At 40.7% G+C, this 20,440-nt stretch overlaps 1 protein-coding gene across 3 annotated transcripts in view; it reads left to right on the top strand.

Annotated features, from left to right (window-relative positions):
- Spire1 (spire type actin nucleation factor 1) overlaps positions 1-20,440 on the top strand; it is a 132,392-nt gene that overhangs the window by 82,820 nt on the left and 29,132 nt on the right. For all 3 annotated transcript variants that reach the window (XM_052156001.1, XM_052156002.1, XM_052156003.1), the window contains 4 exons: positions 7,979-8,056; positions 10,055-10,219; positions 16,715-16,801; positions 17,168-17,297. In XM_052156001.1, coding sequence (XP_052011961.1) covers positions 7,979-8,056; positions 10,055-10,219; positions 16,715-16,801; positions 17,168-17,297 — 460 coding nt within the window. The remainder of the gene's footprint in view (positions 1-7,978; positions 8,057-10,054; positions 10,220-16,714; positions 16,802-17,167; positions 17,298-20,440) is intronic.

Consider the following 20,440-nt stretch of genomic DNA (forward strand, 5'->3'; position numbering starts at 1 on the left):
GACTGCCCATTGCTCTCTCTGGGTCTCAGATTCTCTTGAGTGTAGCAGAGAAGTCTTCATGAACTAGTAAATTCCCCCCTCTCAGGACAAGCTAGCTAGCAAGCCTTTCCCCAAGCTGCTTCCCTTTACCTGTAGTTTCCAAGGCAGGCTTCTTGGTTGCCTGGATGCAACCATGCCCCTGGAGCTGTTCTCAGTAGGCTGAGTGGAGGGGACTTGGATTCCAGGGTCCCGGTCTTATATTAAGGATATACCTCTCTCACCACCCTGAAAAGCGGATACAGAGGTGGGAAGACATCAAGTCACAGCGCCTCAGCCCCCAGGCTAGTGGCTTCTCTTTTGGTCCCTTCTCCATCTCATGTTCACCATTGTGGCTCTCCACCCCCATCCAAGCAGAGAGCTTCTCCTGCTTACTCGTGACTCAGTCAGACAGTTAGACAGGCAAAGGTTCCTAGAGTCATGAGACCTATACAAAAAGATGGAGGGGTGGGACTGCCTCACACTACTCATAAGCACTCCTCAGTTCCATATCACTCTTAGCCTATAGACAGAATATACACACAGACACTTTAAGTGCACATCCAAACTCTTCTTACACATTCTCATATCCTAGAAGTGCATGCCTTCCTTATACAAGTTTTGAGATTATTATGTTCTATTTCAACTTATGTTACATTTTAAATTTGAGACAGGTTTTTACAAACAAGCAATTCAGTGTTATAGATGTAAATGTGCTGATTAAATTTTAGACTAGAAACTACAGCTTTAACTTTTTTAAATTGGCGAGTTAACTATACCATCCAATATGGATACTAGTTTGACACTAAAAATAAATGCTCTCATTTTCAATCTAGTGGTAGATGACTCCCTTAAAGAAGATGTTGATTTCCTAAAAAACAAACAACAACAACAAAAAAACAAAGACAAAACAGCAACAACAAAACCCCACAGTAATAGGTAAATAATAGACAGGGCTGATAATTGAATATTATAAATTATTATTTACCTTAGGTTGGGAAACTGAAGCAGGAAAACTGTAAATTCAAGATCTGTTTGTGTTCGAGAGTGAGTTTAAGGTCACCCTAGGCAATTTAGCAAGACCTTATCTCAAAATTAGAAATTAAAAATTAAATAGAGGGTATATAGTTCAGCACCACAGAAACAACAGAAAACGTTGTAAGTCCTGTAAAATAATTTTTATTATATTAATTTCTGTTTCTATTATATTAATTTCTAAGTGAATAAATATATTTAAAAGGTCGAAATTTTCTTTCCCCTTGGGCATTTTTGAGATAGGTGACCTTGTTTTAAAGCAAGGATGTCAGAGCAGTTGCCGAGCTGAATGGGGACGGATGGCCCAGGAGGTCCGTTTAGGTGTTTCCCTGGTGGTTCCTACAGGCGTGGTGAGCCAGTCACCACCACATGTCTGTGTGAATGGTAGCTACTTGTTCATTTTAATTAGATCATTATCATTTGTAATCTTCGGAGGCCTTGTTGCTATGTGTTTTCTTTTGTTGTAAACATTTGTGTACATGAGAGTGTTCACTTTACTCACCAGATTTAAATAATCTCTGCCCAGAGTGTCCTTGCTCTTGTCACCACTGTCCCGCTGTAAAAGTGATGATGACAGAGCTCTTCCAAGTACCCATGCACAGAGGAAATGACACATGGATGAAAATGGTTGTTGCAGTGAGAAAACCAGTAATCTTTAAACTGTAAGAGAGACTTAATCAAGAGGGGCACTTACATAGGAACTGACATGGAACCTACTGAAATGAATTGTACTGAGTATTTGGTGTATGTGTGATTAACAAAGTACATTTTATTTATTTGTTTTGAAGATGCCAATAACCAAATATGTTGGCCTAGAGATCTTCTAATTGCTAGCTGAGAATGGTTTCACCAGAAATGGGAAGAGTTAATTGGCATGTGTGTACTTCCAATTAGAGTTTTCTCACTGCCTTCCAAGTATAGGCTGGCATCTGTCGTTACATTTATGCAAGAAAAAAACTCATTCAGAAGCTAAAATAGGGTAGAGGACAGAAGCTCCTCTCTGACATAAGACGGATTTGTAGTTTATTTCCAAATAATTCAAAAAAAAAAAATTCAGTTTCTTTTTTTTTTGTTGTTGTTGTTAACTAGACAACCAGAAGTTTCAAGTCACATATCTGATCAAACTTGTACAATTTTAATATTTTCAGACTCACAACCAGTTTGCTGATTTGTACTGAGTCAAGATTTTAATTTCATGAAAATATTAGAAAGAGGTATCAGCTGGTGAAACAAATCTGTTAAGAGTAAACATTTTTGGTGGTGAAATGTGGCTTCATAACCAGATCCTTGCATACCCTCAGCTGACTCGTACATGCAACCTATTTGGCTACTAAGTCTCTGTATAGGAACCAGGACTGCGTTAACATCTAAGGGTTCTTTTTTTGTTTTTTGTTATGTTTTATTTGGCTGGTTGGTTTTTGGAGAGGTTTCTCTCTGTAGCTCTGACTGTCCTAGAACTCACTCTGTAGACCAGGCTGGCCTCAAACTCAGAGATCTGCCTGCTTCTGTCTCCCAAGTACTGGGATTAAAGGCATAGGACACCATCACCTGGCTGAAATCTAATGGTTTTTATTGTGACCATTCTACAGATGATAAAATCAATTGAGGATTAGAGCAGTTAACTAAGACATGTAAAGTCATACAGCTGAAAAAACATCTGGTAACCACATGTGCTGCTACTGTTAAGACAGAAGTTCTTGAGCTAGTCATTTAAATTAATATATTTTATATTACTATTATAAATATATATATTTAATATTATAAAAAACAGACCTTTTTCTTAGCAGTAGGCAGGTAAGAACTTGATCCCAGTAAAGTGAAGGCAAGAGGTGTAAAGACCTATATTCAGGCAGAAATATGTTGGAGAATAATAATAACTAAAAAGGGGCAAATGGAGAATGAACCATGGCAGGATTTAAAGCAATAGTTTGGAGTGAATGCATCTAATTACTGCTTCTCATGCCATTCCACCCCAGGACTAAACGTCATAGAAGCGGGAACTGATATTTCTAGAATTACATGAGCATATTGAGTCATGACTTTGAGTTGCCAGACCTCTGCTGCATCTGTATAATCCAGCATTTTGCTCTGCTATGCCTCCTGAATTTTGTTACCTTTTGGTTTATGGTTGTTGAACAAACTGTAGTGCTTGCTGTGGAATGAACCTTTAAATGACAAGAAGAACATGATAGAACAAACTTGATTCCTGTTGGACCTGAGCAGCCCCATGCGGAACTCTGTTATGTGCTGGCAAAGGAGTATTGGTGAGATTTTTCTCAGGCATTGAGACTTCAAGTCAGTTTGTTTTGATGCTAGTTGAGTCTTGCATGCCTGATTAGTACTGTAATTATGACCAAACACAGTGGTTCTCTCTAGGTGACTGCAAAGCCACTATGCACAGCTAGGTCTAAGAATAGAGGAAGGTTTATTACCTGCTACCAGCCAAGAGACCATGGTAGTTGTTCTGAAAGCAGCAAGCAGACAAAGGAAGCATGCAGATTTTATTCAGGAGGCCTGAACATACTTATGTATAAAATCACCTCTGGGCACGCTGTATTAAGAAGTACACTATTGCCAGGCAGTGGTGACGCACACCTTTGATTCCAGCACTTGGGAAGCAGAGGCAGGCGGATTTCTGAGTTTAAGGCCAGCCTGGTCTATAGAGTGAGTTCCAGGACAGCCAGGGCTATACAGAGAAACCCTGTCTGGGGGTGGGGGGTGGGGAGAAGTATACTCTTGAGCGAGCATGTTCACTTTCAGAGGGAAAGATGGTGGATGCTTCCCTGGACCTGATTAGCTCAGAGTCATGAGGCATATACACACCATGTTAAAGTAAGTGGTAGACAAGAATACTTCTGGGTATGTTTAGCTTGCTTATAAAGATGGCAGATGGGGGTGGGGGTGGGGCTGGAGAGATGGCTCAGTGGTTAAGGGCACTAACTGCTCTTCCAGAGGTCCTGAGTTAAATTCCCAGCAACCACATGGTGGCTCACAACCATCTATAATCGGATCTGATGCCCTCTTCTGATGTGACTGAAGACAGCAACAGTGTACTCACATACATGAAATAAATAAATCTTAAAAATTAAAAAAAAAAGGCAGATGGGAAGTCTTATGGGCACTCTTAACTTTTTCAAAAAAGTCTTTAGCTGATTAACTTTTTCAAAAAAGTCTTTAGCTGAAACAAAATGGGAAAAAAAAAGTCTTTAGCTGAAACAAAATGAAAGAATATTTTAAAGGTGTGTTCAACATACAAATTTGCCTTTAAGGACCCAGCCTCCTGTGCTGTTACATAATTACTTCCTTCTTAGAAATGTATTTACTTTTTATTATTCATTTATTATCTATTGGTTGAATGTAACACTTAAACACATTATGACCTCAGGTTAAGTCTTTTCCCAAATAAGCACATATCTACTCACCCAGTTCTCCCATGGGATTTTGAGTTTAAAGGCCAGAGATTTTCTTTGAATTATTTTCCCTCTGATTGAATTTGTTCCAGTTAAATTTGACTTATTAAAGAACTGTTGAAGAAATGTAAGCATTTTAACATTCCTGCTTTAAAATGCCTTAATTTATTAAAGAATAATTACTAAGTGTCAGTCCTTTGCAGAGAACTCTTCTACATATTGGAGAACCCTATCACTAAACAAAGTAAATGGTTAAGAAATGCTGCTCTCGTTACAGGGGTAGACAGGAAGCACACCAAACCAGTGTATGCACAGACGGGTAAGGGCAAGGGGAACTATGAAAGAGGCACCCTAGGTTAAATGCTAGAGGCTGGGATGGGGCTTAGCTGTGAGCCTAGGCCTACGGACCACATGACACTGGAAAGACTCTCAAGGACAGGAAAGATGTTCCTTGTGGGTATCTGAGGTGAAGAGAAGCCCTCTGCAGTTGCTGAAAGGCAGCAGGAAATGGGCTTCTTCCAGTTCAGTGGCCTAGGCAGTGCTGTTTCCCTGGACTTAGTCCGTAAGGTAAAGCTCGGGGTGCCCAGAAGCAGTTTACCTCCTAAACCCTTTGCTTCTATCATTGTAATTTAAGAACCTTAAAGACTCCTTTAGCAGCACTTTCTCAGACCACCAGCAGTATGAATAAGACATGGAGGCTGCTAATAAAGTTTAACGCTTAGGCCTTTTGCTCAGGCAGTCTCCCAGCTAGTTTATCTAACTTACCCCACTATCGAGTCTACGTCAGGCCTGCCGCGTGGCCGGCTCTGTCCTGCTCCTCTCTGCCGTGGCCGTGCCTGTTCCCCTCCAAGTCCACTCTGGATTGACTGACTTTTCTTTTCTTCTCTCCCTGCCACTCCTCTGTCCATAGTTTTACTCCCTACTTCCTGCCCAGCTGTTGTCCTTCAGTTCTTTATTACAACCAAACAGTAGCGAGACAACCTCTGATAGATTTCTAGATTGCTTTTAGGCAGGCGACGAAGGAGAAGTGTTTACAAAGAGAAAACCTAGTGATGGGCCATAGAAATGACCATGAATGCCGTCATCCTGCCCACACTTAGCCCTCTGCTGGTACAGGATTAACAACTGAAAGTTCAGAGACACACCTTCACACAATGTGAAGAAAGCTTGCTCCAACACCTTTCAATCAGTGGAATAGTATGTACTCTCAGACATTAATCCTTTTTGCACAGAACTTCAATAATACCAGGGAAACCAAATAAGGACTTCTTGTGTGTGGGTTCCTCCCCACTCAGTTGGGATTTTGATACTTCATGGAGATCATGTACTTCAGACTGTGGTTTTGAATCATCAGAGTTTTTTTAATTTAATTTTATATTTTTACTTATTCACTTTACATCCCATTCACTTCCCCCCTTTTGGTCACCCTTTCCACAACCCTTTCCCCATCCTCCACACTGTGCCCCCAGATCCCCTCACCCTGGCACTTCAAGTGTCTCCAAGGTTAAGTGCTTCCTCTCCCACTGAGGCCAGACAAGGCAGCCCAGCTAGAAGAACATATCCCACACACATGCCACAGCTTATGGGACAGCCCCTGCTCCAGTTGTTCAGGACCCACATGAAGACCAAGCTGCACGTCTGCTACATATGTGTGGGGAGGCCTAGGTCCAGCCTGGGTATGTTCTTTGGTTAGTAGTTCAGATGGGATACAGAGAACAACAGAGGAATCTCTTATTGCTAAAAAGCACTTAAAGAAATATTCAAAGTCCTTAGTTATCAAGGAAATGCAAATCAAAACACCTTCAGATTCTATCTTATACCTATCAGAATTGGCTAAGATCAAATACTCGAGTGAAATTGCTCTTCTTGAAGAGGCTGTAACTGCAAAATTGAATGTTTAATTGATTGTGTGTTAAGTTTTGATATCTCCTATGGTATAATGAATTATGATTGATTATACTTAGGAAGTACAAAGAATTAAGTTGGATCCCTTTCCTGTGCCAAACAGCATATCAGAGATTTAACATGACAGTCCCTTTAATCCTTAGAAAGTAGAGAGATAGATGGGTAACTCAGACAGGGCTACAGACCAAGAATGGTGCAGTTCTTACTGTATCTTAGAAGGAGTCTTGACTTTTAAAGAACATCATGTAAACACATTCTGAAATAACTAGAAATGGGTTGGGTTTTTTCTTTAGTTTTTGCCAAGGGAGAAAAGAAAGAACACATTTCTTACATCACATCTTCAGTGTTCACAGTAATTTTTCTTTTTCTTTTTTTTATTAACACTTCTTTATTAGAGTATTTTTAAAAGCTGGTGATATTATCCTCATTTTGCTAGATAATTTGATGGATAATATGAAATGTTGGGAAGGTAAAAATAAAGGGTTTAGAAACATTTGTTTATATTGTCATATAAAACAAGCTAAGTTTTCATATAGTACATTTAAATCCAGTCTCTGGACAAGCAGGCAAATAATTCAGCCAAAGGTAAAATATATTAAGATTGAATAGCTATTAGTAGGAATGGAATACAGTGGGTCTATAATTAATTTGTAAATATACTTTTCAAATTTTTATTACATTTATTTGTGTATATATGTGTGTATGCGCATTCATGTGTGTAGAGGTCAGAGGACAACTTGTTAGCACTGAGGTTTCTCTTTCCACCATGTGGGTCCTAGAGATCCAAGTGATCGGGCTTGGTGGTAAGTGCCTTTAGTAAGCCATCTCACTGTCCCATGTCTTTTATTAATCAGTATTTTCTTACAAGTTGCAAGTGTATGGTTGATACTATTTAAAAGGCATTTTATCAACTGAAGTTTATAAATAAATTACTTTGCTAATTGCTTTTCTTGTTGCTGGCCAAAATACCTAAAAATACAACCAAGGAAGGAAAGTTTGATTCTACACAATGTTTAAGGGTGTATTCCATCATGACAGGTAGGCATGGCAACCGGAGCTTGAGGCAGGGCTGTTTACATTGCATCACTATCAGTAGGGGCATGCAACTTTTCTTCCTCCTATTCAGCCTAGAACACCAATCCATGGAATGGTATGATCCACAGAAAGTGGGTCTTTCTACCTCAATTAACCTAAATTTTAAAAATTACTGTAAGACATGCCCTGAGATTTGTTTCCATGGCGATTCTCAATCCCATCATGCTGACAGTCAAGATTAACCATTACAAATGCAGCCAAGCATCCAAAGTTCCCAAGCTCGTATTAGCTGTGGTGGACCTCTGCCTGCAGAAACCTAGGGGGGCCTAGACAAGCGTGGCCTGGTGGGGGGGAGATGTAAGAGCCCATGGAGTCAAGGGGATTTTGTAACAAACGGGAGGGAAGGAAGGCCTGACTGAGGAACAGTTTTCAGTTGAACGTGATGTCTGCAGACAGGAGTGGACAGTAGGAGAAAGAGAGAGGCCAAGCGAGAGATCTAAAGATAACTGTTTGGAGTTATAATTTGAGAAAATAGCTTAATATAATTTTCATATTGGTTTTTAAATTTTAACCGGTAGAACCTTAAGAAGATCCAAGAAATGGAAAAGAGTGATGAATCCAGCACAGATCTGGAGGACCTGAAAAATGCGGACTGGGTAAGGAAATGGATGTGCCTTCTGCTTGGTTTAGCTTTTTAAAAATGTTGATTATTGGGGCTGGAGAGATGGCTCAGTGGTTAAGAGCACTGACTGCTCTTGGGAAGGTTCTGAGTTCAAATCCCAGCAACCACATGGTGGCTCACAACCATCCATAATGAGATCCGATGGCCTCTTCTGGGGTGTCTGAAGATCTACAGTGTACTTACATATAATAAATAATTTAAAAAAAAAAAAATGTTGATTATTAAGGACTGAAGTATGAATTAGTACATAAATTTGAATACTTGATTTTACAAGTAAATAAATAATTTCATTATAAAAACTTTTCTTTTGACAGCTGTTTCCATTGTGTCTGGAAATATTAGTATTAACATTTATAATTATAAATACTTTAAATAATACTTATATACTCAAAAATCAAAGCTCTTGGTAGCCTTGGTTGGCCTGAACTTGCTCTGTAGTTTGACTTCCAACCTAAGTCTGATCCACAGAACCCACACAGCGGAAGGGAGGAACTGACTCCCAGGAGCTGTCTTCAGACCTCCTGGCACACAGATGCTCACACACATAGTGCACCCAAAATATACAAATCAACATAATTTTTTTAATTAAAAAAGTAGGTTGAAAGAGAGAACTGACTTTACAGAGTTGTCTTCTGAACTACATATGCTCCACAGGGCCGGGGGCTGGGGGGTTACACTACATATACATCCATCACACATAATAAAAATAGAAATTAATCACTTGTTTTTAAAAATACTAAAATAATAATCCAGACTATAGCAGTCACTGACTGGAACTTCACAAATGCCGTGGAGGTTCCACCTCCTCTCCACAACACCACTCAGGTGAGAGTGGAAAGATGGCGAGATGGGTCATTGTAAGGGCAGGCAGAGAGCCTGGTCATTGTAAAAGCAGGCCAGCAGCCTGATGACCGCTTGCATCCTCAGAAGAGTGCAAAGTATACTGTTACACATTGTAAATGAAAACTGTCTGCAGGACTTGTTCAGAAGTATAATCATTTGTTTTATATAGAAAACATATTTTGGTATTGCAGATAGGACCTAGAAACTCATACATATTAACCACCCCCTCTGTCAGTGAACAACACACCTGAATATGGAAAATGCCCATGACTTGACTTTGTAATAAATACATTTAGATGGCTATTGAAATGACATTAATTTTGATAAGGTACATTTTAATTAAATACTGTATTGATTGATTTTTCATTGAACTAGACAATGCTAGATGGTAAGACAGGAAAACAAACAGACTAAGGGATAATAATACACATTTTAGTATATATTGTAATCTTGTCATTTTGAGCATTTTATATATAAAAAAGATAAGATGTCAGTTCTTCATTATTATTTATTCTTGATGAGATGAACTCAGAAAGGTAAAGATACTGCTGGATTTCAGAAGCTAATAGTAAGTACTTGTATGGGCCAGCTGTAGCTGCAGCAGAGCTGTGACGCTGACCATGACACCGTCTGGAGTGTACAGCAGTGGACTTACACCTAGCTCGCTCACCAGTCTCCAGGGCAGCTGTGGTGTCTCTGCTCTGTCCTAGGAAGAGCCTCCAGGCTTGATGCTCAATGTTTCTCATTGCATGAAGGAGAAGCACAAGGATGACAGCTTGCTGTACTAGTACTACCCCCCCCAGAAACATACACACATGCACACACACACATGCACACACACACACACATGCGCACACATCACACACACACACATCCATATGGCCTACTCCAAGCCAAGATGTGGGCAATACTCCCTTCAGTAAGCAGAGACTCACAGTAGCATATATTAGGGACATGCCTTTTAATGCAGCCTACTGACTTTCTACCCATCCCATAATATCCTCAAATGTAACATGTTTCCTTTACTTGCTGTTTGATAATCCATGCCTTTCCTTGATTCTCTATGACTGTAACCATTCAGAGAAAACTAGATTATTTCTCGATAACTATCCATCCTTGGTTCTTTCAGGCACGGTTCTGGGTACAGGTGATGAGGGATTTGCGAAATGGGGTAAAACTTAAGAAAGTCCAACAGCGGCAGTACAACCCACTGCCCATTGAATACCAGCTCACCCCATATGAGATGCTCATGGACGACATTCGGTGCAAAAGATACACCTTGAGAAAAGTAATGGTAAGCACTCAAATGGTTGCCTATACCTTATTTGTTAGAAATGGGCTAGTCGGGTATTATATCTTCTCATCAAGTACTTGATCACTGTAGAAACTTGGAAAACACTTTTGGCTGAAAGAAGGAAAGTGAGCATGTGATTCAATAACCAAGAAGAATTTTGTTATCATGTTGCTTTGCATTTACATTCATATTCATTTAGAGCCCCTCCCCTCTGTTTTCTGGTTTTATTGTTCTAATTTTGAGACAGGGTCTTGTTGTGTTATGCTAGCTAGCCTGGAACCCACTATGCAGACCTAAGGGGCTCAAGTGAGGTCCGCATGGCTCTCCGTCTGCCTCCTGAGTGCCAGCCGTCCAAGCATGTTCCACTATGCCTAGCATAATCAATCCTCAGTCTTGTTTCTGTACTTTGTTACACAAGATGGGCTCATTTCAGTATATACATTGTTAAGTTTGTTTCCTGTTGTGAATAGTCTCCCTTGTCATTAGCTCAACATTACTACTTCTAAATGATTACATATTTTCTAGTTTATGGACATATCAGAGGTCATTAAAGCAATCATGTCACGATCAGGTATAACCCAGTTGGTTTATGTTCCTGTTCTACACATCTTTATCAAGAGCTATACAGTGAAGTCCTTGAGGGAAGTTCTAAGGAAGGGAACTTCCAGCCCAGCAGCAAATCTGGAAGCTCTGGCTGAAAATGTCCCCTGTGAAAACCACTTCCTTTCAGTCCTATCTCCTGTCCTTGTCACCTCATGTCTCACTAAGATTGTGCTGGAGAGATGACTCAGCAGTTAAGAGCACTGATTGCTCTTCAATAGGTCCTGAGTTCAATTCCCAGCAACTACACGATGGCTCACATCCATCTGTAATGGGATCTGACACCCTCTTCTGGTGTGTCTGAAGACAGCTGTAATTGTACTCATACATAAAGTAAATAAATAAATCTTTAAAAAACAAAAGATTGTCACAGGCCTCACTCTCCTCCTGTTTGCTGGGGTTACGAATGTAATACTACATCTTTAAATTTTTAGTCTTTTTCCCCTGTTATATAGTCTGTGGTGGAGAAGTCACATACCCTTAAGAAAAAATATGTATTTTAAAGCCGCCTGGTATAGTAACGTATATTTGTGATTCCCAGTACTCAGGACATAGAGGTAAAAGGATCATGAGTCCAAGGCCACATAAATTACACAAGAAGAATATCACAGACAAAAGTAAGAGGGAGGGAGAGGCAGAAAGAGAGGAATGTTTCCTTATGAGGTAGAGAATTCTAGTTAATTTATTGAAATTTTCCAATCCCTCCTTTTGTTTCTTGGCTGATCTTCTGTCTCGTTTAATTCACCACTGTAAATGAAGTATTAAAGGGCCCAGCTGCTGTGGGATGGCTCATTTCCCTTTCCCTGTGGTTTGCTGTGTGTCTTGGACTGGAGTTTGGTCCCTATATACTTACAGCTGTTCCGTTTTCAGGATCCAGTGTCTGTCTTGTCTTTCGTGCAGCTGTTTGCTAGACTAGTCTGATGGCTGTCATGCTGCTGGCCTAGCTCTTGTCTTCCTGTTTACATTGACGGTCATCTCCATCCTTCGCTCTCAAGCTTATTCATGTTACAGTTTCTTTTTTTCTTATTAAAGATTTATTTATTTTATGCATTTGAATGCTTTACCTACATGTATATATGTGCACTGTGTGTTTGCCAGGTGTCCAAGGGGCCAGAAGGTGCCAAATCCCCTGGAACTGGAGTTACAAATAGTTGTGAGCAACTACTCGGGTGTTGGGAGTGGAACCTAGATCTTCTGCAGCCAGTGCTCTCCCTGAGTCACCTCTCCAGCCGCTCTTTTTTAATTTTTAATTTTATTTTAAAAGTAATTCACTCACTGAAAATATTAAAAAATATGTATAAAATTAAAATTCAGTTCTACCATTTAGTAATGTTTACTTCTTGATATTTTATATACTATTTTATATAATATAATTAAATTATATACTCTTGTAATTCCATATAAACTTTCCCTTCCATCAAATATGGGGTAAACTTGTTTCTGTACCGTAAAATATAGTTTATATCATTTAAAAAAGATTCAGTGTCCATCGGTGTTTGCCTGCATCTGTGTGTGTTGTGTGTATACCTGGTACCCATAATCGTCAGAAGAAGGCATTGGAGGCCCTGGAACTGGAGTTATAAATGTTTGTGGTCTCCCATGTGGGTGCTGGGAACCAAACCCAGGCCCTCAGCAAGAGCATCAGGTGCTCTTAAACAATGGGCCGTTTACCCCCCACCCCTTTTTTTTTAATCATTTAAAAAAATGTTTTTTCATTGTTGTTTTGGGACAGGGTGTGATATAACCCTGCCTGGCTTTGAACTCTGAATGTAGCTAAGGATGCCCATGAACTCCTGATCCCCTAGCTACACCTCTTGAGTCCTAGAATTATAAACATGCCAGCATTCCTAACTGATTTAAAATTTGAAAATAATCTGGTTAAAGTACATAATGCATTTCATTATTCATAAATAAACAAATTATGGTTTGCCTTTGAAAAATTGCCCTTTCATCAGTTTGTTTCTTAGAGACAACCAATATTTTTTCTTAGTACTGTTTTCCAGTGATGTCCTATGTGGATGTGTTTCCCTCTTAATTATGTGCACATCTCTGACACATTATAGGACCTACTGTGTCTGTGTCTGCTGATTACACTGTGAAACAGCATGTGCTGAGCTTTTTACATTGTAGTGCTTTTCGTTCATCTTAAATTAGCATGCAGTCTCCCTCTGCACTGTCATCCTTACACAGTGCTGTCCTTTGCTCCTTCCTCTCCAACAGCCCCACTTCTGCTCTTCATCTACCTCAGTCTCTGCCGCCAAGGCAGTCTAGAATTTTTAAAAGACTTATTTTATTGCATCTTAATTATGTATAGATATGTATGTCTGCATCTGTTTTGTAATGTGCTTACTTCTTGATATTTTATATACTATTCTATATAATATAATTAAACTATATATACTTGTAATACCATATAAACTTTCCCTTCTGTCAAATATGGGATAAACTTGTGTCTGTGCGTAGGTGCAAGAGTGCAGATGCTCATGGAGGCCAGAGGAATCAGATCCCCTGAAACTGGAGTTACAGACTTGCTGAGGGGCACAGAGGTCCTTCTCACAGAAAAGCACTAAGGAAAACCAGGAATGTTAAACACACTGAGGCCTCTTCTCAGTGGAGGAGATAAAAATACCTGCTTTCCCATCCAGAAGGCGGGAAGTGCAGTTTGTTATCAACCTGGTCATCTTTTTGCCATCTGTGGAGGGAGAGCTTACCCACCTTTTGCTATAGAGGCAGACCTCACCCAAGTCTCCAGAACGGTTATTCTAGACTCCTCCCTCCCTAAACTGTTATCCATCCTTAGGGGAGATGTCACATGTACTTAATGCCTTGCTGACCTCTGTGCTATCAGTCATAGGCCACACTAGACTCTAGACCTTTATAGAACCCGCCTTCATGGTCCCATGTATTTTGAAAAGGGATGTCTATGTAGTGACACCTCAAGCTTTTTCTGTGCCTAAAACTGGACTGATTATTTCCTAGAAATCATGTAGAGTGCCTTGAGTGTGCTGACAGTGAGCTGCCTGGCATTAGATTGCCCAAGTCTGATCCAGTTGACATACTCAGTTTATCTCTTCTCAGATTACTGCCTGCATTGACACCTGCCAGGACACACACACACACACACACACACACACACACACAAACAGTTGTGAACCACCCACTGTGGGTGTTGGACTCAGGAAGAGCAGCAAGTGCTCTTAACTCCCACCCCACCTTATTAATAGCCCAGAATAATCTATAACATGGGCAAACCATAGTTGGCCTAATCTTTTGTTGGCTTACTGTTTTTGTTTTTTTTGTTTGTTTGTTTTTTGTTTTTTGTTTTGGTTTGGTTTGGTTTTGGTTTTTTGTGTTTGGTTTTTTTTCGAGACAGGGTTTCTCTGTATAGCCCTGGCTGTCCTGGAACTCGCTCTGTAGACCAGGCTGGCCTTGAACTCAGAGATCTGCCTGCCTCTGCCTCCCAGAGTGCTGGGATTACAAACGTGCGCCACCACCGCCCGGCTTGGCTTACTTTTAATCATTCTTAATGTAAGTTGTCAGCACACAGTTCTTGATTCAGTGGATATACACGTTTCTAAGACAGTGGTTCTCAACCTGCTGCCCTTCAACACAGTTCCTCATGCTACGGTGACCCCCAACCATAAAATTATTTTGTTGCAATTTCATAACTATAATTTTTGCTACTATTAGAAATTATAATGTAAATATGTAACATACAGGATATCTGATATTCTATTCCTAAAGGGGTCTCGATCCATAGGTAGAGGTCTGCTCTAAAAACTAATAAATATTGCCAGATAGTCTAATGTAAGCCTCTTTGTGATTTGAAAGTTAGGTACACATATTTGAAGTAATTCTGAATTCTAAGATTATAGCTTCACATAGTTCTAACGAGGCTGTTTTCTTTATGTGAGCCAGGCCTCAGGTCAGGCCGTAGGGATTTTCAGCCCTCTCCATGTTTGGCATTAGCTGAAGTGTATGTCTCAGCTTTGAGCAGCTTACTGAAGTGCAGCCTCAGTGAATCCTGACTTTATTTCCAAAGAGCTGCTGAAGGGAAGGCTATGAGGGGGGAGAACTGGGTGGATGGCAATGAAACGACTCACTTTCATCTGTTTTACTTCAAATTCGGCTGCCTCAAAATGTTTACCTAAGAAACTAGGTAGAGTTCAGGGTAGTTTTTAAATACTTCAAAGAAATCAATTTTTGTATGCTACAGGATTTTTGTTTTTAAACCATTGTGCCCTTAAAATATGATTAGTTTCCTCTAATTGATTTTTTTTTTTTTTTTTTTTTTTTTTTTTTTGGTTTTTTAAGACAGGGTTTCTCTGTGTAGCCCTGGCTGTCCTGGAACTCACGCTATAGAGTTGGCCTCAAACTCAGAAATCCGCCTGCCTCTGCCTCCGAAAAACTGGGATTAAAGGTGTGTGCCACCACCGCCAGGTTGGAATAAAAAAAAAAGAGAGAAAGAGAAAAGCCGGGCAGTGGTGGCGCACGCCTGTAATCCCAGCACTCTGGGAGACAGAGGAAGGCAGATTTCTCAGTTCGAGGCCAGCCTGGTCTACAGAGTGAGTTCCAGGACAGCCAGGACTACACAGAGAAACCCTGTCTCGACAAAACCAAATCCAAAAAAAAAAAAAAACAAGGGAAAAAAAATCATTTCTTATTTCACTGGGACTGCTTTTTTGTTTTGGCAGCAGGTCTGTGACCTGAGACTGCGCCTGCTGGCTCAGTAGCAGTGCTCTCTACACACTGTGGCTTACTCAGTGTCCCCACTCGCCGGCGTCCTCAGCAGGAGAGTAGGTGCACAGTGCACAGCTTGTAGCTCTTGGGCACTGAAGATAAAGCCAGAAGTGTTAGTTCATGCACACGAGAGTTGAAGACAGGAGGATTAGGAAACAGGCATAGCCACTTGAGGCTAGCCTAGGCTACATGAGACCCTGGCTGGAAAGCCGGAAGTACCAGGAATGTATCTCATGTGATGTGCTTGTGTGGATGTCGGAACTTGGAAGCCGATCTCATTTTTACCGTTTTTCTTGGTCTTCTAGTGATGGAAAAGCATTAAAGGCATATGAAAACTATTTAGAAAGATGTATTACTCTTACAGAAAAGTAGAATTCTAATTCTGATCAAGTTATATAATATCAACAAGTTTTTAAAAATGCTACACACTGGGAAATCAGAAGTAAGGGTCATGCCACAGCAGGGCTAAGTCCTATAGCCCTACACACACACATATACACACACACACACAATCCCTAGTTTTTGTTTTGTTTTGTCTTGTTTTTTTTTTTTTTTGAGACAGAGTTTTTCTATGTCCATTCCTGGTTGTCCTGGAACTTGCTTTGTAGGCCAGACTGGCCTCAGACTCAAAGAGATTCACTATCTGTCTCCTGAGAGCTGGGATGAAAGGAGTGTGCCACCACTACCTGGCTCACAGCCCCCCCTTCTTAAACTCACATGCTGGGCTGGGCTCTGTAATGATTGCTGCTGATGCCTGCTATGGATCCTGGATATAGGGCACAGGGATGGTGTTAGATAGATCCCAGTGCAGTTGTCACAGGAGAAGGACCAGGCCTGAGGTAGCAGTTCAGCCTGTTTTGTTTAAATTAGACTGGGAAACAAAGCCACCTATGATAGAGCGCACCAGGGACCCCAGCACTTAGGATGTAGAAACAAGAAGGTTGGAAGTTCACTGCATATCAAATTCAAAACCAGCCTGGAATACACAAGACGTTATCTCAAAAACCTATCCCTTAAAAAAGACAACAAAACATATGGTAAAGTGGTCACAACTGTACCATCAGGAAAGCAGAATCTCTGTTATTAAATGTACAATGGTGACTCCTCTATTCACATGATCTGATTGGTTTTGTTTTTGTTTTTGTCTCCTTTTAGGTAAATGGTGACATTCCCCCTCGGTTAAGAAAGAGTGCTCATGAGATCATCCTTGACTTCATCAGATCCAGACCCCCTTTAAATCCAGTATGTAACATAACACACTCTCTCCAGGGGTGGGTCTATAGCACAGACATATACCTTCGGTGTTTTTTATTATAATTATTTGGTATGTCTTCACTCAAAATTCTTGTCTGACCTCCACTTATGTGCAAGCACACAAAGCAAATTGTGTATACACACACACACACACATATGTATGTATGTATGTATGTATGTATTCATGCATGTATGTATGTGTGTATGTATGTCTTGATATTGAATGACTTGAATAGTGTTTTATTAGGCAACATTACAGTCAGTGACATATAGTTCATAATTCTGCAGTGTGAATGACTTTATTAAACAAAGAATAGTTAATCAAGTCTCTAACCATTGTACTCCCATTTCAAGGCTTCGGCCAGGAAACTGAAACCAACCCCACCACGGCCACGGAGCCTCCATGAAAGAATATTAGAAGAAATTAAAGCAGAAAGAAAGCTTCGGCCTGTCTCGCCAGAAGAAATTAGACGGAGCAGACTAGGTGAGTCTCCACTTCCTTTCTTCATGAATCACCACTAGGAAAATTGTTTATACTTATAAACATGAACGTTAATTCACAGACTTCTCAGTCCTTGTCTCTAGACCCCTCTTCTGTTCTCCTGACTCTTCCTTCTCCTCTCCTCTCCTCCTAGCTATTGCTTGCATACATACCTTCACATTTGTTTACACTTGAAATTTATGTGGCCTGCCTTCTCTGGTGTTGAACTACAGGAGAGCACTGTGGCATAATGGCAAGAGCTGAGGTTTAAGGATGACACTCTGGCTTGAATAGGGATGGCCCCTAGACTCCTGTGGGTGCTGAGCAGTAGGGAGTGGCACTGTCCGGAGGTGCAGCATTGCTGGAGGAAGTACCTCACTGTGGGGGCGGGCTTTGAGGTCGCCTATGCTCAGCTACACCCAGTGTGGTACCCACTCTCCTCTGCTACCTGCAGATCGAGTTGTAGAACTCTCAACTCCTCCTCCAGCACATCTGTCTGCATAACTCAGTGCGTTTCACCCTGATGATGATGATTTACCTCAGTTGGGACCTGAAACTGTAAGCTAGTCCCAACTAAGTGTTTTCCTTTGTAAGAGTTGCTATGGTCATGTGTCTCTTTAGAGCAATAAACCCTAACTAAGATAACACACTTTTCCTTTCTAAACGTGACTGCTTTCATCATCAGAAAGGAGCATAAAAGATCTCACCTCTATTATATTTTTTCTATAAGAACTAAGTAAGATCTTGGTAATAAGAGGAAAGGAAAACCTTATAAATTAACATGTATACAATAATAGATGATAAATACATAGCATTACTATGTTTCTTTCAGAATCCTTCTAATTGTGCCTGCGTGTGTGTGTGTGTGCGTGTGTGTGTGTGTCTGTGTGTGTCTGTGTGTGTCTGTGTGTTGTGTGTGTGTACTTCTTTGTATGCATAGACACATGTCAGAGGTCAACATAAGGGGGTGTTCTGCCATCGTCTACCATATGTTTTGAGAAAAGTTTTCACTGCACTGCTGCAGGTAAACTAGCTGGCCCAGAAAGCCCCTGGAATCCATTTGTCTCCACCCCTCCCAGCACAGCTTTTACAGGAGTGCCAGGGATCGACTCAGGGCCTCTAGCCTGTGCAGCAAGCCCTTTACCCACTGAACTCTAATTTGAAGGACTCTCCACAGTAGCCATACCATTTTGTGTTCTCTCTAGCAGCAGCAATGCCCTAGTTGGACATCCTTCCTCCACCACGGGGGCCTTTGAGGGACTTGTTTATTTGATGATAACCTCCTGACATGTCTAAGGTGATTTCCAATTATAGTTTGATTTTCATTTCCCTAGTGATTGATGATTGATGTTTGAGCATTCTTTCCTGTAGTTGTGAAAAGTTTCTGTGTAACCTTTGGATTATCTATTTATGTTCTTTGCTTGGTTTTAAATCAAGGCCATCAGTTATTATTTTATTATTGAGTTACTATTTGTTAACATTTTGAATATTAACCCTGTGAGTTGTGTGAGCAGCAAGTTCCTTTCCCCATGAAGTAGGCTGCCTCTCCACTGTGGGCTCCCGCAGCAGCAGGTGTGTCAGCAGGGGAAGCATGACCTCACCTCATGACCTAATGTCTGTCATAGCCTCCCAACACATGAGCCCAAAGGGGACATTCACATTCAAACCATAGCTTCATAAGAATTTCAAGATTGGCTTTTCTGTTTCTGAGACAACTACTATTACGATTCCCATGGAATAGGTAGGAGGAGGCTGGAAAGATGTGTCAGCAGGTAGGAGCACTGGCTACTCTTCCATAAGACATGGGTCCAATCCCAGCACACTCAAATGGCACCTTACAACTGTCTATAACTCCGGTTCCAGGGGATCTGCCACCAGCCTCCTACCCTATGCTTCTGGCCCTTGAGTGCCCACATATGTGTGTAAGTGATGTATGTATGATGTACTTTCATGCAAGCAATATAAAATTAAATAAATCTTTAAATCCATTTTCTTTAAAAAGATTATTTTCGAGGGCCTAGGAATATAGCTTCATGGTAGAGTATCTGCTCACCATGAGTGAGGCCCTTAATGTAACCCCTGGTGTGGTGGCACAGGCCTTTGATGCTGACACTCGAGGCAGATGCAGGTGAATCTTTGCAAATTTGAGGCCAAACTGGTCTCGTGGTGAGATCCTGTCTCAGAAAGAAAGAAAGAAAAAAGAAAAGAAAAGAAAAAGGAAGGAAGGGAGGGAGGGAAAGGGAAAGAAGAAAAGAAAAGAAAAGAGAAAGGATTTTCATGGGAACACCTTTATAATTCCAGCACTTGTTTGGATGGCAGAAGGATCATTAATTTGAGGCCAGCCTGGGTTGTATACAGTGTGTAGCCTGGGCTGTATACAGTGTGTAGCCTGGGCTGTATACAGTGTGTAGCCTTAAGAAAAGGAGAGGAGGAGGAAGGGAAATAGGCACAGGAGAGAAAAGAAACACTGATTTTTTTTTTTTTTTAACTGGGATTGAGTTGAATCTGTAGGTAGCTTGGGTATACTGATTTTGTTTTTGTTTTGTTTTGTTTTGCTTTGCTTTGTTTTTGAGACAGGGTCGCCATGTAGCCCTAGCTGTCCAGGAACTCAGAGAAATACCCCTGCCTCTGAGGGATTAGAGACATTGGCTACTATACCCAGACGCTTTATGGCTACCTTGACAGTATTAATTCTTCCAATCTATGAGCACAAACCATCTTTGCATTTATGTCTTATGGTTTTCCACATTACTAATGTTTCTGAATAGCTTACTGTTTTTAGTGATATAGCAAACAGGCTTGTTTTTTGTGTTACTTTTTACATGGGTTAAATTAACACACAATACATTTGCCTTATGCTGATTTTCTATCAAGAAACTTGACTGAGTTTTGTAGCACTTTGTTTTGTCTGTGTGTAAGTTCGTGTACTGTGCTCATGGCCAGTACCTATGGAGTTAAAGATACTTGTGGGTGCTGGGGTCAAACCCACATTCTCTAGAAGAGCACCCAGCTGAGCCGTCTCTCCAGCCCTCAGCACAGACCCACCTGCACAGAGATAGGCCTTCCCACAGCAGTCATCCATCAGTCAATACAAATCTCTGACAGAGCAGTCTGACTGAAGCAATTCTTCAATTGAGTTCTCTTTT

The sequence above is a fragment of the Apodemus sylvaticus genome, chromosome 13 (genome assembly GCF_947179515.1).
Source record: "Apodemus sylvaticus chromosome 13, mApoSyl1.1, whole genome shotgun sequence".
Taxonomy (NCBI): Eukaryota; Metazoa; Chordata; class Mammalia; order Rodentia; family Muridae; genus Apodemus; species Apodemus sylvaticus.